Here is a 22,850-nt window from a genome sequence, read left to right as displayed (position 1 = left end):
ATGACAAGAGAGTTGAAAAGTAATCACAGCAATTGAACTCATATCATAACAGGAAATCCAATCGATTTGAAAAGAGTGAAAGTCTTTGAAAAGTTGAATATTTTTTACAGAGGGTGATTTTAGATTAAAAGTATACAGAACATACACATGTTTCCTGAAAGTAACATGCTAAATCATTGATATTTTTAGATTTGCAACTTTCTAATCATTATTAATGTATTAGTTACTTTGTGATAATTTCTTATCTTTAACCAATTAAAATTTGTAGGCATCCAATTTACTGTTTCGAAGATTCAAAATATGCTTACTTTCTTACTTTAAATGTATATATATATATATAATATATATATAACCCAGCCTGTATTTTTCTTATTAACCCACTTAATTGATATAACCAATAAAACACTTAATTGAAACTTGGCGTAGTCATTTGCTTAAATGATTTAAGGTTGTCTGGCTCTTTTAAAGTATTAAAAAGTCGGCCAATCCCATTTGCAGAAGCTTGCGTATAAACACTTCAGCTTGACTATTTTTAATTACCTATTTGGAATGGTTTTAATAGAAAAATAACCGCCACATCTCCATCAAGTCATAAGTTTACTTTTTAGCAGTTCAAGCACATTTAAGTCCTGGCCCCAGTATCACGAAAGAACTCAACCTCAAACTTAAACTCAAAGTTTGATTTTTTTTTACTCAGTTGAGATCCGACTCAATTTGGTGATCACGAAATAATTTGAGACCGTTCTCAGCCGAGTTTTAAACTCAGTCTCAACTTTATCGATCTGCATTCGCGTAAGCGGTTATATTCCGCTAGATACTCTTCAACTGGAAGATGAACCGCGAGCTTATGTCGTCATCGGGGTCGTCTGTCAGTGGCAAAAATGAACGAGTTAAAGAAGCGCTCGAACAATTGGACTGATTCAGAGCGGCACTCCGCTCTGTCAACAATAATGAATCAAGATGACTCATTTTTTGGAAAGTTCAAAGGGGCCACTCTCGGAAATAAGGCCAAGGAGGCCAAATGGGATGAGATCGTAATTGAAATAAATTCGTAAGTCATGAGTGTCATATGATTCATGGTGTTTATTTTCACTTTGTTTCTGAGTTAAACTTTCCCTAGTTTTAATGTGTTTAATATATAAAACTATTATGTGGTACCATTTCTTAAAGCTGCACACTCACAGATTGACCATTTTTACAACTTTTTATTTTTTTGTCTTAGAAAGGGCAATTGTTTTGCGTAAATATCTGCAAACCAATGATATAAGTCTAATAAGATTGCTGACCAAAATTCAGATCGTAGATTTTTAAATTTCCGTTCGAAAATTAATGTTTTATGGGTTAAACCGTTACTGTTGGTATAGGAAAAATGCATATAACATCAATTTTTGAACTTAAATATAATAATCTGCGATCTAATTTTTGTCAGCAGTCTTATATAACTGCTTTCCATGGATTTTTGCAAAATAAATTGGCTCGTTCGAAGACAAACAATTAAAAGGTTGTAAAAACCTTCAATCTGTGAGAGTGCAGCTTTAATATTTTCTGATGCTTTTGAAATAGTTTATGTTCACAGTATATGCTGTTGTATTCCTTGAAATTAGTGCAACTTTTAAGATTCAAGAGCAGTATCCCGGGACGAAATATACATTTGTGTCTAATTTTACTACACACTATTTTGTGACAACTAAAGTGCATGCCTGACATTATTGTGTTAAATGGTCTACATTTGTATAATGACTGTGATTTTCAGTATGTGTTGCATTTTTGTATATGATGTTGTACTCCTACTTCAGCTGTGGTGGTACACGCAGAACTGTGGAAAGAGGTTCGGAAGATGTACCAGATCTCAAAGCAACGGGGTAAATCAAACATTTAACAGAACAATGTAGCTTTAGGCCATTTTCTATGATAAAATATTATATGAATTTAGTTCTTGAAAACAGTAAATTCTGTATAAGATCCTCTACTATGTAGTAAAATTTATGGATATAATAATAAAGTTGAAAAATAAAGTTTAAAAAACAACAACAAACTATATCAGGTCTATTTGTTTTCCATGATGATGTACTTTTCTCAATTGTTAAACTTTCCAATTTTAAAGGTGCAATCGGTGAAGGAATAAATAACCTGTTATGCAGAAAATAGCTTGTTCTATAAACTGTTGGTCCTGCATGTGTAGCCATATAAATTGGCATCTATGTGGGACATGTGATCCCACAGTTTAAACCCAAACATCTGTAATTGAAAACGGGTTTGGGGGTCTCCTTTTAGAAATAGTTTGTTGATTTTAGTGTCTTTGTGGTGCTTGGATTCCCATTTTATCATTGCAAGGTGAAATTAATAATTTATTTGCTTTGAATTGTGCATGATTTGCCGGGGATATTTAAATTGAATTGATTGAAAATTTTCATACTTTTTCAGCAAAGGATAAATTCTTTCGCAGCCAGAAGACTGGGGTGGACCTGGAGAGCAGTTTTCAGCATGCGATAATTTGCTTCTAGACAAACTAAAGGACACAATTGTACTGACTGGCATTGCTGGCGGGGTTGAGAGTGGGTCCTACTCATTCATCATTGAGAACGGTATATAACTGTTTTTGTATAAATTAAAAGTTTGACTTATAGGATTAATTAATTTTACATTTACATGACTATATTACTTTGATTATAACATGTTATGTTAAGTTTGTATACTTAAACAATAACAGAACCTGTATTCACACAAATGTTAATAAAGGAACACTAAATCATTTTATATATAAGTTAATTATCACAATATTGAGGAATAAGTGATGTATCAAAACCAATGTTCATGTGAAGTATGTTTATCTTGCAAATTGGAAAAAAAATATCAGTTAAATATTTGCTTCTCTGTTTGAAGCAGCACTCTCATAGTTATACCATTTTTACAATTTATTTACTTTTTTATCTTGGAAGGAGCAAACTTTTTGCATAAATGTCTGCAAGCCAATCATATAAAATTGCTGACAAAAAATAAGATTGTAGAGTTTCATATTTCCGTTCGAAAATAAATGTTTTAAGGCTTAATAGTTCTTAACGGTTTAAGAAAAATGCTTAAAACATCAAATTTTGAACTTTAATATAAAAATCTGCAATCTAAATTTGTGTCACCAGTCCTTTATAACTGGTTTCCATGTATTTTCGCTAAAATTTGCTAGTTCCAAGACAAAAAATAAAAAAAAGATTTCAAAACATTCAATCTGTGAGAGTGCAGCTTTAATGTCTTGTTAATAATTGACAATTTTCAGCAATTTGGTATTTTACTAGTGAAATATTGTTCTGGAAATTGACACAAATTCACTTTGGTGTTCTGTCCATTGTTTTGGACACAATATTTCACTCATGCACGATACGTGTTATGATTTCTTGTTTCTTCTTTGTTGTAGATCATGACAGCTCTCAACCTGGAACTGGTGCATGTGGCAGGATCAATGAAAACACTACCTGTAAGTGTTATTCAATTTAAACATGTATAAATTCAGGTTGGCAAAAATTATGAAATGATACAACGAAAGTTCTTGTTCCGGTTTTATCAGTACAAGCAAAATATAGAGGAGGTGTGGTCCAATGTTGTTTCATTATTTTGCTTGAATACATATTTGAAGAAAAAAAGTATATTATTCCTAACTTTCGTAATGTTTTTCAGCTGTGGAATGTATACAGACTACAAGTACCTGTGCAAGTGGCAGTGCTTTGATGTCTTCGTCAACAGGTATGTGATGTCATTGTTAGCGATTGGTTTCGGCACGACAATGTCAGGTAGCATTGATGGAAAGTAATGAAAATTGGTATGTTAGTAGCTTATAAGTGAAAACTAGCTTGGTATTGCTTTTGATTGTGTTTGGTTCAAGTTCAAGATCACTGTAACTATAAAATATAGAAAAAAGTCTGCCCAATTACTTTAGTCTTCTGCATTTACCTAACTGATACTAAGTTAATAGGCTATAATTGCTAATATTAAAAACCCTATTTTTTCAGAATGAGTTCAGTATTTAATATGCATAATCTAATAATCTGATATTTTAAAGACAATTTTATCTATTATAGAAATATATGGAAATTACTGGTATTGAGAATAGGATAACATTATGAAAACAAATTTAAATGTTCATGTCTATTCCTCAGTTTATTACGTTTATTAGGTTGTTTATTTATTTTTCAGATGAAGTTCCATGTGTATTTGCAGAGGAAATGTATGTCATTTTGGGCAAAGTTTGTATTTAATTATAGGAAGAAAACCACTATGTTTATCAGGCTTTTGAAGGTCATTACTTTGGATCTTTTACAGCTCGAAAACGATCAAGTGAGGTGGACGAACTGTATGAGCTGGAAAGGAAGAGAGTCAGAGTAGACTGCAGTTGGCCGAGAACCGAGTAGCCCATGAGAATGAGTTATTTGAACTGATAAAAGCAATACTTCAAAAAAAACTTGAACAAGTGTTTAGCAATAGTTCTATCATACCATTCAATGAATTGTAAATCCTTTATTTATTCGATTTTCTGTTAAAACAATTGTTAGTTATTGAAACTGTTAAAGCTATGTTATAGTCATATAAAATGACTTAAAATCTTAGGTTTTAAGAATGGATGTAGTGGAGCGACTGAGCGCTTCTTAATCATTAAGATTTTTATTCTAGTCATATTACTGACTAAGAATACAACCACGTTATTAGACACATTTTAAAGTAATATGAAGCAGGAATTGTGTAATGGATGAGTCAGTGGCAGTGTTGTCAGCTTTTAGCAACTGCAAAAGATTATTTTTTTAACAAATAGGCATAGAACTAATGATTACCTGTCTGCAGTTTTATTGGCTGTTAATGTAGGTTGTGTTCTTATTTATCGAGTTATAGCATCAATACACTTATATTTACAACTAAAAATTGAAAAGTCTACTGAATTTGTGAATATCTCTTATTTAAACAAAAATATTTGCAATATGTCATTAGTTCTTTGTATATAGTTGTGTTCATAGATTCGAGAATTCATCTTGTATAATTTTCTGAACATGATGTTCAACACAAAATAATGTTAAGAACTTTATGTTATCTATAACATGTGAACAGTGAAATGAAAAGCTATAATAGTGTACACTTTAGAAACAGTTAAACAAGTAGCTAGAATGGTATTTCTATTTAATTCTTTGATACTATTCAGACTTTGCCTTATGCCCTATATATATATATAGTCCTTTCACAAGCAGCAAATACAACTTTATAAGTATCAATGATTATTTTCAAGTTTCAGAGATGACTAACTTATCATGCCTATCGAAATATGTGTATGGCTACTTTTATCGTTTAGATCGTTTGGCACAATTGCAATCATTTTCGATTAAGTTACTTTTTTGTATTGAAGCTATTGAGAACAAGATATGCATTTCTTCGAACAGGATAGTACACCACATCTCGGTCTGTGTTACTGAACATGTGTTGTCAAACAATGTTATATAAACCATATGTGGAGCAGTTATACATGTCAAGACTGAATGTCAGAATTGATATTTCTTTTTTGTATGCCAGGAAAATATTAAGTTGTAAATGCAGTATTTCACGTGAATTCATTTGTACAGATTGTCATTTTTTTGTGTATTCTTGACTGCTCCTTTGATATGATTCTGAAATAGTGTTTTATGCTGCAAAGGATATTTGTTCAGATAAGCAATTATTAACTTGAAATTTTGTTAAGAAATGTTACCATGGAGACCAATCACTGTTTTGCCATACTTAAATTGTGATTGTTAAAGTAAATGCTGTTTATATTTTAATGTCATATAATCACAGAGAAAACATCCAAAGTAGTGCTAAGCATCTTCATGCTTGAATTCTGACAGTATTGTGAGATACTGTGGAAATCAATGGCATTGAAGTAAATCAATTAGCTTTTATTGTTTATTATATGTACCTCAAAACCGATATGTTAATGGTTATGGGCTCATACTATTCATGTATATTGTGCACTTATGTCATGTACATTTTGAGAAACTTGATAAAATTGATGTTTGTGATAATTGTAAACCCTATTTCCATATGAATTAGTGCATGTTCAATAGCCATACCGAACTGTCATTGTCAAGTATAAGCATATACACAAGTAAACAAAACACTCCAAAAAATACCGATTCTGATTCGAATAAGTTTGATGTCAAAATGTGATATGCTTATATTTGTCCAAAATAATTGAGTTAAACGTAGTTATATTATTGTATCATCGATGTTTTAATAGTGGTTGTTCTCCTGCTAAATTAAAATAAATTTGTAAATAATGTTGTTAGACTGTATTTTCCGTCTTTAAAGTTTGAAAAATAAATAAAAACGCAAGTACACTTCGAAATGAAACTGGTTCATTGTATATTTACCACTTACTATCCTATTACTAATACAGCCAGCTTGAAGTTATAATCAATTAATGCAGATATACTGCTCTTCTACTGATTCAGTACACTTTACGAAAAATATGTCCTGCTGACAAAGTCCCTAAAGGCATTTCCTGCAACATCAACCGGTTGGTTCGGTGCATCTGGGTGATTGTTGGACTCGACCACAAAGCGTCCAAATGAGTCTCCCCGCTTAATTCCGATGTTGTGCAGGATGGCACACGCCATTGTCGTCCTGCAAGCCTTCATCTCGGATGTCCTTATCCCGTACGACATAACAGCAAACCTCCTCTTTAGAACACCAAACGTTTGCTCGATGATGACTAGTTTTACACAGTGATCTGTTAAATCTGAAATCATTCAGAATTTGGTTGGTAAGATTTATTTTTAACATAAATCTTTATTTAAAATAACAATTATACTATCTTTGACTAGAAAGTTCCATAATTATGTCATGTCGGAATTATATCATTAAAACTAACACGACTGAACATGACCGGCAATACCTCTCCTGTGTCTGAGTCTGGGGGTTTAGGTATGGCGTCATCAAGTATTTCTTACATGCATAGCCACTATCTCCTAGCAACACTCCATCCATTCCTGCAAAAGTCAGATCCCTTTCGAAGAGTGTGTAGTGCAGTACATTGATTGTTATGCAAAAGTAGTACGGGACGGTGCTTTGCTTGAAGTACAATGGTCATGTTGTACGTCATTTATAATTGAAACAATAAAACGATTTTCATAAATAAATTGGCATAAATACCATTCTCCAACTCTGCACATAATCTGCTTTCTCTAAATATACGACTGTCTTGTGCGCTCCCGGGCCACTTGGCTACGACATCCATGATGATGAAACGAGCATCGCATACCATCTGTCACATGAAAAAAATATGAAAATTAGAAAGTAACCTTTAAAATCAACACCACCAAAATACCTATTCGGACAACCTATATAATGGGGATGATAACATTATAATTTGATGATTCATTTATTGAATTAGGTTTTTTCATATGGTAATGAAAAATTCTTAAACCTGAATGTTCACTGAATGGAACCCTTTTCGATTTACAAAATCTGCTTCGTTATGTGTTGGGGCTCTGATGCGGACATGTGTGCAGTCTATGCAACCCAGCACGTTCGGGAATCCTGAAAAGTAAGATAGCGCAAAATGCAATTAACAGTAAACAAGTATTGAATCTTGTGGTTTTAAATGAACAATAAAGCAATGCAATGATTCCTTAAGTTATTTAATGCAAGGGGCGTAACTGTCGATACTAGCATGCAGCATTAAGAGAGTTGAACTTAACCTTCACTAGGTAACGGCATTTCCGGAAGTTTACATTAATTACATTAGCAACCAATCAAAACCGTAATAAATATAAAAGTTTAATACCCGCGATGCTGTAAAATTCCTTCTTCTTTATTCTTCTCTCTGCATCATTAACAGGCATGCTTATACACCTGTTGATGTGCCTGCACAGTGCGTTGGTAACCCTGTCTATGGCACGCCCCACAGATGGACGGGAAATTCCATGAATCTCGGCAATTAACAAATGATGAGCTCCCGTGGCGAAAAATTGTTACAAGCACAGAGAGCAGAGGTGGTAGTGGCAAGCTTGGTCTTGTTGCAGCATCAAGTTCATTAAAAACAACACCCACTATCATTACGATTGTTTCTGGATAAAAACGGTATCTCTCCCGAACTTCCACTCTTGATAAACTCTCCTACGGGTTGGCCCTGTCTTTTAACACTCTTGGAATCCGCTTTTGACCATACATAGCGATTCCCTGCAAACGCTGGAATCTATCTACATAGTTGTCGGCCATTTTTGAGTTTGAGACAAAAATTGAGAGTGCTACAAGGCTGTCTCAAATGTTAAGCTTGATTTCTTGAGTTTGAGATTGAGGTTTTTTGTGAACACTGAAATGAGTTTTGACTTAAAATGAGTCCTGTTTTGAGTTCATTCTTTGAGATTGAGTCAGAATGTTGTCTTAAGTTCTTTCGTGATACTGGGGCCTGGCATTGAGATCATTAAAGGTGGCATGGAACTGAACAAATTAACTATAACTGGATAGACTGTTATCTATTTTTTAGAATGGCTCAAATAAATATGACTGCCAAATTCCCATTAAGTCATCAATTAGTATTTAAGCATTCACGAACACATCCTGCCTAACATAAAAAACATTTGCGCAGTCACCTGATTGTTTTACTAAGATTGTAAAAAGATATTATTGTGCACTATTCATCATGACATGCCTTATTATTCTTTGAAATTGAAGCAGGAGCTTGTTTTAAACTGAAAGTGACCAGATAGCTAAAGAATCCGGTCTGTTGATTTCTTTAAAACCGATCACAATATCCAAAATAAAAGCAATTGCAATTGACTAATGTACTAAGTTATAAAACATTTGACCGAAACAAGGATTGGCAACACCTAATAAAAAGCAATCTAAACCTAATAAAACAATGATATGCATAAACCTACCTCAATTTTTACTCAAAATAATTTACATTAACAGAGGTTGGCATTTTAAGTAAACAAAAAATTACCTCCTGGTTAATTCGGATACTCTCGGCTTGTAAGGTTGCATGCCTAATGAGTCATCAAATTGTTATTGCTTTTGGCCACTCTCAGAAACGATGATTTTATAAATAGCCGTTGCGGAAAATGCGATAGATTACTAAATCGAACAGATGCTATCACTTTGTAGATAAATTATTAAATTTTCAGAAATTCGATGATGCATTGGTTTTCTCCTTCGAGTTTGAGTTATAAATCAACATGTTTGATCCCGAATTTAAGTTTTTGTAAAAATAAAAACAGAAAAACTCCATAATAGTTTTTAAAAGTTATGCCCATCGATGCAGGAGACATCAATGTATCCTTGTAAAGTTATTCATTCACAATCAAAAGAATTCTTAAAATAGCCGGAAAAACGGAAGAATAAGATGTCAGTCAAAACGTTCCAAGACCGTCAAACGGTAAATTACAAAAAAATACTTTTGAAACTTTTTACTCGTTTTACATTGTCTCACAGAATGAAATTAAACCCTTACTACAGTTGATAGATACATTATTCATGATTATTTTGGTACCATTTTCGGCACTTAGTATAAATGTTTGCAAGAGCTATATTGAGTGAGGGGTCGTATTAGCATTTGTGCAGAATATGGAAGCATTAAATACGGCGTCATGCTGTTATTGCTACTTATGAAGTAAATATATTGCACTAATAAATTACAAATAACCACTATACTTATATATAATCTAACTTATCAGTACCGGCCCATACGACTATAAGCTTCGTTTATTTTATCTCTTGAAAACTATTACGTTTCCTTCCATTTCTACTTTCTATTTTATAGTATCGATTTATATCCAATTTTATTAACGACATTCATTTGAAAAATAAATTCTTGTTTTTTGCAAATGTTTTTGTAGCAATTTCTAACTTTCCATCTGGTCAAGTACCGTAATTGTTTGATGTGTTCGTATCAGTGTTATTTAAAGTGAATACCAACACGTCATTTTACAACAAAAATGAATAATGAGAACCTAAATCACCCTATACATGTTCCAAAAGCATTTAACTTAATAAACATAGTGCGAGAAGCAAAAATATCATATTGTATAAATAGTTGCATAAAGTATCAAATTGCACGTAATTCAAGCTCTTTCTTTGATATTAAATTTATGCCACGCCATATATAACAGAATGGTTTGCGGTGAAAACATAATTTATTTCTTGTTATCAATAGCGTTTTTGATTAACTAAATCTAATGTTAAGATGTCACAATTTCGATTTTGCCTCTACAATGTCACTATAAATGATTGTGTTGCTCCCCCGTCTCCGCTAAGGAAAATTAGTGGATTGTAACCTTGATGATGACGATCTTTCCATTCTGACACTAATAGTTTTGTAGACGGCGACCATGCCCTTTCTCTACTGATTTTTTGACGTTTAGACAGTATTTAAAGCCTGACGTTCACATTGGTGAATGTATTCTTGTTTCTTTGCTATCAAGCTACCATCAGAATATGTGTTTTCTTAAGAATTATTCTGTATTTTAAGTAAAATCTGATAAGACTGATTTCTTATTTCGTACCCAATTTGTTCACACCAAGATATTTTTTAGTGTCAAATACCATGCGTACAGAACAAAGTTGATATTAATTAAAATTATTCAATGTTTTATCTTTTTGTTTAAATAGTTTTTGAACTACATATTATAAAATATAATGTTTTTTGATTTTTGCTCAAAATCTAGCCCACGTGGTATATTTCTGTACTTGTGTATTTTCAGTTTTTACCACATACGTACTCAACACCAATAAAGTTAAACTTGGAAAGTGTTGTTTACTTGGTTCGCTGTCTGCGCTAGGGCAGAACAGTAAAAAAAACAATACGTAACTGGCAAAGAATACTTCACGTCTTAGTCGTACCGAGAAAGTCTCCGGACAAGCAGAATTTTATCAACCAAAGCCATGGCAAACTTTGAAGATACTGTAACGAAATTCAATCGACAATTACACTATTTAATACGTCTCATTACAACATCAATTTAGCGCTGCTGGTGCTGCTAGTATGAAAACAGATCGAGATTAGTATGAGACTAGACTACTTGAAGAAGAAAAGGAGGTCGCTATCGCGGAAGCTGAACATGATAGCTCCGTCAGCTCTGAACTGGCAAACATTCCAAATGCTGATGTATAGGTTAGAACAGGCGAATACGTCCAGAAAACTGGTGAAAACGGTCAGCCTTTAAAATCTGAGCCTGCTTCTGCCTCTACAGGAAAAACTACGTGTAACAGCGACTTCACTAAATTCCTTTTTGCGAAAAGACATCTTAATGTCAAGATTAGCAACATTTAATGAGCAGCCCGTAAATTTTCAATCCCGGAAATCGACCTTTAGTTCAGTCATTCAGGAGATTGAAGCATCTCCTTCAGAGGAGATAGACTTGTTGATAAAGTGGCCTGAGTTGCATGTTAGGTATTAAAGGTTTTGAACATGAGTATTCTATGATTTAATGTGCAGGTACTACTGTTACTAGGGAAAGACGAGCTGGCAACTGCAATGTTATGTCGCTCGATGGTTCTGTATGTTACCATTTGCCAACTATAATAGAATAAGCTAATATTCCATGTAACTCACATGAATTTTGTACACCTGACAAGGTTAGAGATTTTTCACATTTGTATGAAATTGTTGATATATTGCCTCAGCCCGATGAACATGCGCAAATATTACTTTTGTTAGGCAGAGATGTTATAGATGCTCATCATGTTTTAGATCAAATAGTAGGTCCACCAGGGGCACCATTTGCTCAACGCTTGAGCTTAGGCTGGGTTGTAATTGGTGAGCTTTGTGTAGGTGACTTACATACAAACAACATGGTTAATGTGAACAAGATTCATTTATTGTCAAGTAGTCGGCCATCTTTGTTTCAGCCATGCGATTCTGTTCACGCAGCTGTTGAAAACTAATATAGCTATGACCCTGATTTCGTGAGAAAGGTTGATGACAATCAGCGTTCTTTGTTTGTTGATGATAATGATTTCATGCATATCATGGATGAAAGAATGCAGAAAAATGACGGCGGCCATTGAGTTGCCCCATTGTCTTTCAGGAAACCGAGAGAGAAACTTCCAAATAGCCGGGAGATGGCTTTGAAGCGAGGCAATTCCTTACACTCTAGCTTGTCTAAGAACCCTGTGAAAAACAGCAATTGGTAGATTTCATGTCTAAAATAATTGACAAAGGCCATGCTGAAATAGCCCCACCTCTGTCTCATGAAGAGGAGTGCTGGTATCTATCTGTGTTTGGTGTGATCAATCCCCAAAAATCAGATCAGGTCCAAGAAGTTTTTGATTCCCCCGCTTAGTATCGAGGCATTTCCCTCATCTCAGGTTTCTTATCTGGCCCAGTTGTGACAAACAGTTTGCTAGGTGTTCTAGTGAGGTTTAGGAATGAATGAGTTCTGTTACAGCCGTAAAGCAGATGTTTGACATTTTTAAAGTTGATTCGAAACAACGTAATTTTCTGGGATTTTGGTTGTACAAGGGAAATAATCCTGATGAAAAACTGATAGAATATCGCATGTGTGTTCATATGTTTGGCAACAGTCCTCCACAAGCTGTTGCTACTTACGGCTTACGAAATCTGTTTCCGATTCTGAAGCAGATGTGAGTGATTATGTATCTCGATTGTTTATGTTGATGATGTCATTACTTCTAAAGAAACTTCGGACGAAGTTGTTAGTTTAATAAGGAGAACGCAGAAAGATCTAGCTGCATGTGGTCTCCGTCTTCATAATATTGCATCTAGTAGTGTAGATGTTATGAAAGCCTTTGATGTTGCTGATCTAGCAAAGGACATAAGGTGTCTTGACTTTGAGAATGAGGCCCTCAAGTCAAGTCAAGTCAATATTTGTTTATTGTCGGATTCTATATATAAAACAGGCTCTCCCTGTTCAGCGCAGTTTAGGTGTAGCTTGGTCCTTAAACTCAGAAAGTTTCAACTTCAAGGTAGAACATCCAGTTTGCCCTCTTACTAGAAGTGGGATTTTGGGTGCAGTGAACAGTTTGTTTGACCCAATATGATATGTGGCACCTGTTACTATTGGTAGTAAATTGATCTTAAGAGAGGTTATGGCAATTGACAAGAGCTGGGACGAACCAGTTCCCCAAGAGATTGAGAATAAGTTCACATCTTGGAGAGATTCCCTGCAAGATTCAGGTCCCAAGATGTTACTGTAACATTTCAATTGAAATTGTTATGTGTAGAACTTCACATTTATACAGATGCATCAGAGTTAGTAACCACTCAGTAGCCATACTATTCCACGCTTGGAGTTGTGTGTCGCTGTATTGGCAGTTGAGATTGCAGATGTTGTGTTAAGAAATATTGGCATCCCAATTTCTTCAGCAATGTTCTATACAGACAGCCGTATAGTACTTGGCTATATTAACAACCAATCGAGACGCTTCCATACATATGTTAGCAACAGAGTTCAGAGAATTAGACATTCTAGTTCACCACAACAGTGGAGTTATATTTGTTCCTCTGAAAACCCAGCTGACGTTGGCAGTAGAGGGTCAAACCCTGACCCGCTGCAAAAATGTTTGTGGCTTACAGGACCATCTCGTCTGCGAGACCGGTCAAAGGACTCTCCTGAGTTTTATCCCTTGCTTAGTCCAGAAAATGATTCCGAGGTAAGACCTGAAGTTACAGTGCTAGCAACTGACACTTCTCTTTGCTTTACCCCTTAAAGTTCCGGAAGAGCTGCATACAAAGGAAAAAGAAGAGCTACTGGTACTCGCCGGTCCAAAACGTCAGCGATAGGAAAGGACAGCGGGAAAGTTCTAGCGAAACAGAAAGAAGGGGTGACAGTATGTTATTTTCACTTGATAGTTATTTTTCAATACTTGCTTGCTCCTTTCAACAAAATTGCATTTGTTTAGTGTTTGTTCTTCTCCACATAGGTCAAGAGAGTTCGAATTTGCGATTGAAATATGAACATATAAGCATTATTTTAGAATAAATTTAAATAAACTGGGCAATTATGCAAGTCATCCATTCGCTATTTTTAGTTGCAATTTTTACCTGTAATATTTGTTAAATCATCTTTAGAAATAAGTGACCTAGCTGACAAAGCCGCAACTTCAGACAGCAATTACGAGGGCAGTCGAGATGCAGCCAGGGTTCATGCTGCCTTTTTAGCAGCCAAAGCCCCTTGAGGCAACCAACCTGGAGGTGGTGGACACGGGCCTGAGAAATGGAATAGATATTCCACGCTGGTATGTATGCGGCAACAGCCGGCACATGCCGTCACAGAGAGAAAGAATTTGTCGGGAAGCTCGTCTTCCTCATACTGCTGTAAAAATCTTATTGACACTAAAATTCAACATATATCTAAGACACGAGTGTAACTAAACGTTAAATAAAGTAGATTTAGATTAGCAATTTTATAAAATGTCATGTGACATTATAAGATAGATGTACATTATTTAATACTGATGGTCAGTTCTTGAGATTTGTACTGAGAAATGGATACTTGAGAACTCACTTTCATGTTTGTACTGATTACTGCTTACGTAGTATTGTGTATTTTCAAAGAACAGCATTCTGAGTAGTGTCATATGGTTTAAAACATCATAACATGCATGTGGTCGCACAAAGATGGAACAAATTGAATTGTTGGCAGATATGAAATATGGGCAGTGCTCTTGTATTAAACAGTTCAACTATCAACAATCTCTAGAATGTTCAAATATGATATTAAAACATAATGACCGTGTCATTTTTTGTTTATTATTGTGAAATACTTGCTTTCTAAATACAAATTTGTAAAGTCTTTAATTGCAAAATGACATTAGCTGTTTATCCTAATTTCAATTTGAAGGCCAGAAAACTTCCTATTGTGTATATTCATGTTATTGTTAATATTTTCTTTATACTCGAATGATATATCCGTTTGCATCCAACTTGCACATATATTTATGTTTAAAATGTGCATGAAACCTTTGTAAACCTTGTTTAGAAACAATTAAAAGGACTTGTGGCAGGCTGAATTTTGATACAGTCCATAACTTAATGCCAACAAACCCTGTGTTTCCGGTAACCCGATCGACCCTATTTTTTTCCTCGCCGACCCTAACCTTTTTTCAGGCATAAAGGTTAAAGTTCAAAAATAAGATATATCGTCGTTATGTTCGTTGTTTTTCTGTCTCATGTCCCGGATCCTCTGTGATCCGGAGAATAAACTTGCATTCCTGATATGTATGATCGAGACGCTTTGTCAACAGGAAAACACAATGGCGGTGTCATGTGTGCATGCATAAAGAAACATTTGGCGTTTGATTTTACAATGTGTGACCTTTACAAACAAAATAGAGATATAATCAGAATCCCCAATTACTGACCGTTTAGTAGTTGAATATTCGCGAATAATCGACTGGAAATGGTCGAATATCTAACTGGCGAATATACAAATAAAATTGATTTAAAACAGTGTTTGTCGCAAATATACATATGTGTTCATGCATAAAGAAACATTTGGCGTTTGATTTTTCCATATGTGACCTTTAAAACCGTATACATAGACAAATTCTAAATCCCCAACTACTGACTGGTTAGTAGTTGAACATTCGCGAATAATCGACTGGAAATGGTCAAATATCCGACTGGCGAATATACGAATAACAGTGATTTCAAACAGTATTTGTCGCAAAGATATATATGTGTACATGGATAAACAAACATTTGACATTTGATTTTCCATATGTGTCCTTTTAAACCATATATATATGCATCATCTGAATTCCCAACTACCAACTTGGAATAGTCGAAAAGCTTAATATAAACATCAACATCTAACTCTGATTTTTCGAATACCCAACTGGCAACTAGCAAGTAGTTGAATATTCGAATCCCCAACTGGCAAATGGTAGGTATTTGAATATTCGAATGCCCAACTAATAACTACCAACTACCTTCCAACTTTACGGTCATAGTCTTCCCAAGACATGTTATCAAGAAAGGTATGTGACGCAGTTTCAGGACAAATATTGACGTTATAGAAATAATTTAAAAAATAAAAAACATTCATTGGGTAGTTGCATTAATGGTTGCATTTTGACAAAACAGATAAAATTATACCTGCCGAAATGCACTAGAATGCTTATAGATTTCGAAGAGCATTTACCTTTTAAATTTAACGCAGTTGTTACATGTCAAGATGCCAATTTATTCGTATTTTGTAAATCCGCATCACGATAAACCGGTAAGTTTAATTCTCAGAACCCCTTATATAAGTAACAATTTTAAGAATGGCATTGCCGCATTTATTAAGTGTTTATTTTATTTAGCATGTTTTAGAAAATTTTAACTTAACAACTGATATATTGTGTGAACTTGTTACACTAGATATTGAGGTCGTTCCCAAAATTATACAAATCTTAATTACATTATTCCGAAACTGTTAGAAAATAGTACATCATCCTTGTCGCGTCAATGGAAATCAGACGTGCTTAAACACGCTTGGCATTTAACTTACAGAGATTGCTTTTTTTGTTATTTAAGCATGAACAAATGAATAAAATTGCCCTTTTGGCTCAAAGTATTAAATATTTTCCCTCGTAAAATGTTTAGTTCTTTATACATGTTTGTTGATCAAATGAAATGTTTAGCTTAAAAACTCGTATTCGTATTTGCATGTGCGCAATTAAGTACAATCATTGAGGGCTAAAGCGATACATTTTAAACTAATGAGTGCCATTTACTTACTCAGCGTGTGCTCTGCAAAAATGTATTTTAAAGTCAAGTACCTGCATGATGTTTATTAAAGAATGTTAGTAGGTCACACCAGATACTGACATAACAGTGTATTGTTTAAAATGCATAAACTATGGAAATATACGTTGTTTTAGATTAAGCTTATCTTCTAAGTGATTTTCGAGTGTTTGGGAAAGTCTTAATCGATCGCTGATATCTTTTGATTTCAGATATTCGATTGTGTCGGTTTTTGAATATATTAAGTTTTAAACTTTGTTTTAAAATACAACAAATAACATTTGCAACCTCTCGTGTGTATTGTAGAGAAAAACAGGACGAAGTGATGAGTGAAAATTGGTGAAAAATGGAGGGGAAACCAAACTTTATTCTTTTAAATCTGGTTCGGCATGCAGATGAAACTAAATTATTAAGAAGAAGCCATAAAGATTTGATTCAGCACTGACAAAGTATTTAATTTAAAATACATATTCATGTAACAACACTTAGTAAACATGCACGCTTTATATGTTGTTTGACTGTATGTTTAAATATTTATACAGAAACAAAATAGCTTAAAAAGGCTTGTTGACGAATATTTCAGATAATTTTAAACAGAAAAAAAAACAGATACAAAGAGCTTAATCCAACCATGGCTATAAGACATATTTTAAATCATCAGATAAACACTTATTATGAAAACATGTTCTATTAACGTGGAGCTCTAACTCACAGGCTAGAAGCATCAAAATCAATTTTTAAATATCAATATACAAGTGTATTACTCATTTATCTATTGAAACAGCTGATAGTTGGTAAACGATTAAGTATACATAAATCACCATGTTATGATTTTACCACGTATTGAATAAGATTGACCGGTGCGTAATAATCCTATAATATAGTGGGAAAATAATTAATTTGTGAATGTCAGCTAACAGAGTTCAGGTTAATTCGGTCAAGTAATACAAACGAATAAAACGAAGTGTTTAATACCACATAAATAACTCATTTGTCAAGTATGATTCACCAGAATTTACACATATAATGAAATATATAAGAACGCAAGAAAAGAAGTGCTAGTTTCAATAATACACAATGAGATCAACAAATAAAGTTAAAAATACGTTAATTTGGAACAAAGATATTGATCCAGCTTCGTTCAACATACCTTCACGTTGTGGATCTAATGATTGCCATCCGCCGTCTTAAAGTCTTAACCCAAGTGTCCGATGAATAAGAAAAAAAACGAAATTGACATCTAAAACAGCAATTCAGCGAACCAAATGAATTATAAGCTTAATCGACGATAGTAGAAATCATAATGTATTCTTTTAAAAAGTAAACGCTTATATATACTTATTTATATAAAGAAACACAATATTTCTGCTTTATCTAAATAAAAATCTAAACTGAATTATTTCAAATATATAAATTATAAACAATAATATCGATCAAATAGTTGATATATGTTTCACCACATATTTTTTTGGATATTTGAATTCGACATCAAACCCTTACAAAATGTATTTTAATTATAACATTATCAATAGTCGACTAACTATCGGAATTAAAAATAATTTGTTAGTTTATATTACTTGTGTACAATACATGATATATTATTTGTGTACAATACATGATAAACATACATAGTTTTTTAAGATATAGTGTGTATGCATTGTGTTGTTTGTGGAGTTTTGTGCTGTTCTTCCATGTTTCTTGTTTGTGATTTTTCTTTTTTGTGTTCTATGTCTTTGGCGTTTACCCAGTGCCATTAAACCGGGTTTATGTTTAAACTTTTCGCTACTGCGCTTGTTTCTGTAGTTTTTCACATAAGTAACAATAATGTCTGGTAGAATTTACTTCAATTCACAGAAAACTAAAGTTCAAACGAACACAATATCGATAGAAATGGAAAAAAACAACATTTTGATTGATCTTAAATAATTTCAGATATTTTCTACGATGTCTGTTAAACAATTTAAAAGACAATTTATGATAGTTTACCGTCCAGTTTTAAAGAAAATATACATAATGTCATGTAACCATATAATTTTATAGCTAATAAAATGCTTAAAAATGAACCTAAATCTTGTAAAAAAATATTAAGCTTAATTGGACGTATTCATAAATTGTGCACTTTTATTTCAAATTAATGCATTTTATTTATATATTAACTCAGAATGCAGAGTTTTAAAATTTAAACTAAAATATGTGAAGAAACAAGAACACTAAGTGGGCGGAAATGCCCTCCAAAAATTTAAAAGTGAAAGTTCTTAACTAATGCTATAACGTATAACATGTCAACAGTATAAACAGTTTAATATTTCACGACTAGCGTTCGTGGGTTCAAGCCCCAAATCTAGCAAAACTTTCCCGCAGGTTTACTTTGAAAGTATGCATTTTGTAAACAAATAACGGAAATGTACATGTATGATGGTATGTTAAAAAGGTCACATACCAAAACACTTAAAATGATTTTAAACAAAATTTTAAGTCTTTTATTTTCTAAAATAATCACAATAAAGAGTACATACTCATATACATAAATCATGTACATAAGTACATGTAAAAATATTTAACATGTAAAATAAGTAACATGTACATAAGTACAAGTAAAAATATGAGCATGCTTTCTAAACATTTAGCTAATAATTATGATTTAAAAATTCCAAAGGTAAAGTAAAACACAAACGTTTTTGAACACATAAACGTACAAAACTGCTCAATGTCTACTTATATTCATAACCCTCTGACACAAAGTCTGAATATTCCAGTTCGATGCTGATTGTTGACAGTTTTTGTGTGTTGTTTTTTTTGACAGATAATCTTCTCCTACGCGTATAATTCACTAATAATCCATGTTTTACTCCAATAAATCAAATTGTTAGATGTATAGTAATCAGCTGTAAACGTACCCTTAAAGTGATTATTCATTTATTACATTATATTTCAATGATTGACCTATGAAAAGCGGTGAAATACGTTCTGTTTCACACAGTAACAACATCCGGAACAGGCCGAATATAAGTCCGATGTTCGTCGCGATCTGTTACGGCGAGTGGCGATATATGTCTAGGTTACCCGATGTTCCCCGAGTTGTATTTCATGGCTAATACCTTAATATGACTACCATTTTTTCGACATTTCATTGTATATAATCATTTTAAAATGTTACATGTTTGTCACGAAAATAGTGTTGGTTGCTTACAAAGCACCTCACCTTAAAATCGGTTTCGAACCTAGAACATAGGCTGACCTAAATAAAAGAATAACTTAGAACAGGAGAATCTATTCAGGTTTGTAAATCTTGCAACCTTATTATATCGGATACTGTTTTATCACAATATATTTTAGTATTGCCGGTTTGTGTGGAATACAAGTTATTAACATTGTGGTCATGAAATAGTTCAGTCCATAATGACAATGAATTGCTTTAACCAACGCGGACATTTGTTTGCTCTCAACACTGTATTTGTATATTTTATTATATTATGATTATACATAAAGTTTGTTTTGCTGCAGTATTACACTTCGAGTTTGATTGAAAACATTAGCCAGAACGATTAGTATCCCAATACACCTAAAGAGAACAATATCGATCACATATTACCATCAGTTTTATGGAAAAGATAACTCAATATTGATGTTTGGTTTGGTAGTTTACTTTAGCATCAACCCTCAAATATGTGTAAACACAATATCAATAATCGACACGGGTTTATGTTTGAACTTTTTGCTACTGAGCATGTTTCTGTAGCTTTATGCATATATAATGATATTGGAACTCAAAAAGAGAAATCGGTTATATCATTTGTGTACAATACATGTGTCTAATACAACCGATAACTGATACTTTATAACAATAATTGTTTGTAAATGCATCTTCACCCCGTAAGGTATGTTTTTTTATAGATAAAGTATTAAGAAGGTGGCCCGATATTGGATATACGGGGCAACGAATCTATATCAGTTGAGAGAGAATCTCGAAACAAAATATAGTTTTCTGCTCCCCTTAGTCCCATAGCACGGATCACTTCTTGCCCCGTAACTTATAAATTGCTCCAATGACGTTACGTCATTCATGTTGGAGGCAGAATATCATACAATATGATTGGATTGCAGATGCATAAAAAGCCTTGATCATCGAATGCCATTTACGCTTCATTATACTAAATTCCTAAACGAGCCAAACGTGTTTTATCATGCTGTTCTCAATCTTTGGTGCAAACTTAAGACACATCAATTAAACATACACATACTTCCTTGCAGTCCCGCTGACAAGAAAGTAGTGTTTTGTTAGTTTAAGGCTAAAAGCGTATGATGGTTGTCAATGTTACCATTAATAACAAGATTGTTTCATTAATACTTTTTTTTCTTTTTTCAGCGAAGGGTGACGTGTAAGCCATAGTTCCTATTACTTATCTTTGTAATATAACACGGACAATTGTTCAGGACGTCAGACGGTTAGACGTCAGTTTTCTTATGACTGTTTCGTCAAGTTCTTTCTCGGGAACAATATGGTGTATATTTACAAACCGCGAACCGCCCCGACAAACCTACATAATATGAAAAACATTAGGAAAAAATAAACAAAAACAGCAACAAAGCTTCGCAACGAAGTTCTAAATAAAATCAATGAAAACTTGAGCCAACGTAAACTGTTTCTGTTTGGAACACATGCAGTAAAATCAGAAAAGCATGACAGAAAAAGAAATAATTCAGACACCATCGAAACCATAATAATGATGAATAAAGACATTGTAAAGGAAATAGATGGTACTTTAAACATAAATTAGGATACAAAGCTGTTCTAGGTGTGATGTGAATAACATAACTCTGCATACTAACAGCGTTTATAGCTTAAATAGACTGTGATCTGCTATGGAATTTACTGCATACCAAATGTCAAATGTTATGTGCTGATGGCGAGATAAAACATGTATAAAATACGGACACAATGGACAGGATGTGTCACATGTTATGGAGAGTAAGTTCGGATCAAAGAAAACAATTCATTCATCAAAACAATTAAAGGTGCCAAACGTCAACTATTTGAATGTTTAAATGTGATGCGTATCACGAGATGATATTATATTTTTTTCAATGTGCTTCCTTGTTCATTTTTTTATTATCGAACAAATCAATCGTCAAATGACTGCCATTGTCCAATCCTTAAAATAAATTATTTCAAACATGTATTGTTGGAATAAGAGTGAGGTTTGTGGACTTAAACTGGTTCAAACCCCAAGTAAATTTACATTTTACTGACCGTTCCAAGGCGGTACCCAACAATCCTTGATAAACATACCTATTTTTGTTATATATAGTATGTATGCACTGTGCTGCTTTTTTGCTGTTTTTTTGCTGTTCTTTCATGTTTCTTGTTTGTGATTTTATGTTCTATGTGTTTGGCGTTAACCCAGTGCCATTAAACCGGGTTTATGTTTAAACTTTTTGCAACTGAGCTTATTTCTGTAGCTTTTCGCATAAATATTTGGAATGTCGATCATCGTTTTTCGCATTAATATTGTGTTCACATACATTTAGACGTTATTATTTAAATTTAGATTTCAGTTTGAAATTATCTTTTTCAAAGTCTAACAATGTATATTTCTGAATAGTTCATTTATACACTGTAATATAACTTAATACATTGAAATTATATTTCTTACAACTTCGTTAAGAACAAACTGTTGAAAACTTACAATGCACGTCAACTGAGAATTTACTTTAAACATGGAAAACGCTGACCTACTAGATAAATAATTTTTCAACACTAGGGATAGTCAAGCGAGGGCATATGACGGCATATTTCCTACAAAGAGTTATCAGAGTAAGATATAAATATTTTAGAGAATTTCTTTGCACAACGATGGCATTATTGATATGATAGGAATGTTTGTTTCTCGTCTCGTCTTAAGTATATTTGTATATCTTGTCACCAAATGACATCAGTTACTGCTGTGTCATCAAGAAAATAAGTATCGCCATTTAAGTATTTAAGTCAATAATGGCAGTCAATGTGCATAACTGTTTACTCTCAATGCTGACATCAGTTACTGCTGTGTCATCAAGAAGATAAGTATCGCCATTTAAGTATTTAAGTCAATAATGACAATGACTTACTCGAGTCAATGTGCAAATCAAGTCTTTATCTGTATGTTTT

At 33.3% G+C, this 22,850-nt stretch overlaps 1 protein-coding gene across 1 annotated transcript; it reads right to left on the bottom strand.

Annotated features, from left to right (window-relative positions):
* Window positions 1–6,467: 6,467 nt before the first annotated feature.
* On the bottom strand, window positions 6,468–7,853 carry LOC128246291 (putative nuclease HARBI1). Its single transcript, XM_052964484.1, has 5 exons — window positions 7,796–7,853; window positions 7,436–7,548; window positions 7,162–7,273; window positions 6,891–6,998; window positions 6,468–6,748 (listed from the first exon to the last, which is right to left on the bottom strand). The coding sequence occupies exons 1-5, from the start codon at window positions 7,851–7,853 to the stop codon at window positions 6,468–6,470; spliced, it is 672 nt and encodes a 223-aa protein (XP_052820444.1).
* Between the last annotated feature and the right edge of the window lie 14,997 nt (window positions 7,854–22,850).

The sequence above is a fragment of the Mya arenaria genome, chromosome 9 (assembly GCF_026914265.1).
Source record: "Mya arenaria isolate MELC-2E11 chromosome 9, ASM2691426v1".
NCBI lineage: Eukaryota > Metazoa > Mollusca > Bivalvia > Myida > Myidae > Mya > Mya arenaria.
This window is presented reverse-complemented; position numbering and strand designations above follow the sequence as displayed.

What these genes read in the sequence shown, in the direction of transcription:
- LOC128246291 (XM_052964484.1), bottom strand. Translation starts at nt 7,853, where the DNA reads ATGCCTGTTAATGATGCAGAGAGAAGAATAAAGAAGAAGGAATTTTAC. An exon ending in TCCATTCAGTGAACATTCAG is followed by an intron (nt 7,274 to 7,435) that starts GTTTAAGAATTT and finishes TTCATGTGACAG; the next exon opens with ATGGTATGCGATGCTCGTTT. An exon ending in ATGTGCAGAGTTGGAGAATG is followed by an intron (nt 6,999 to 7,161) that starts GTATTTATGCCA and finishes TGACTTTTGCAG; the next exon opens with GAATGGATGGAGTGTTGCTA.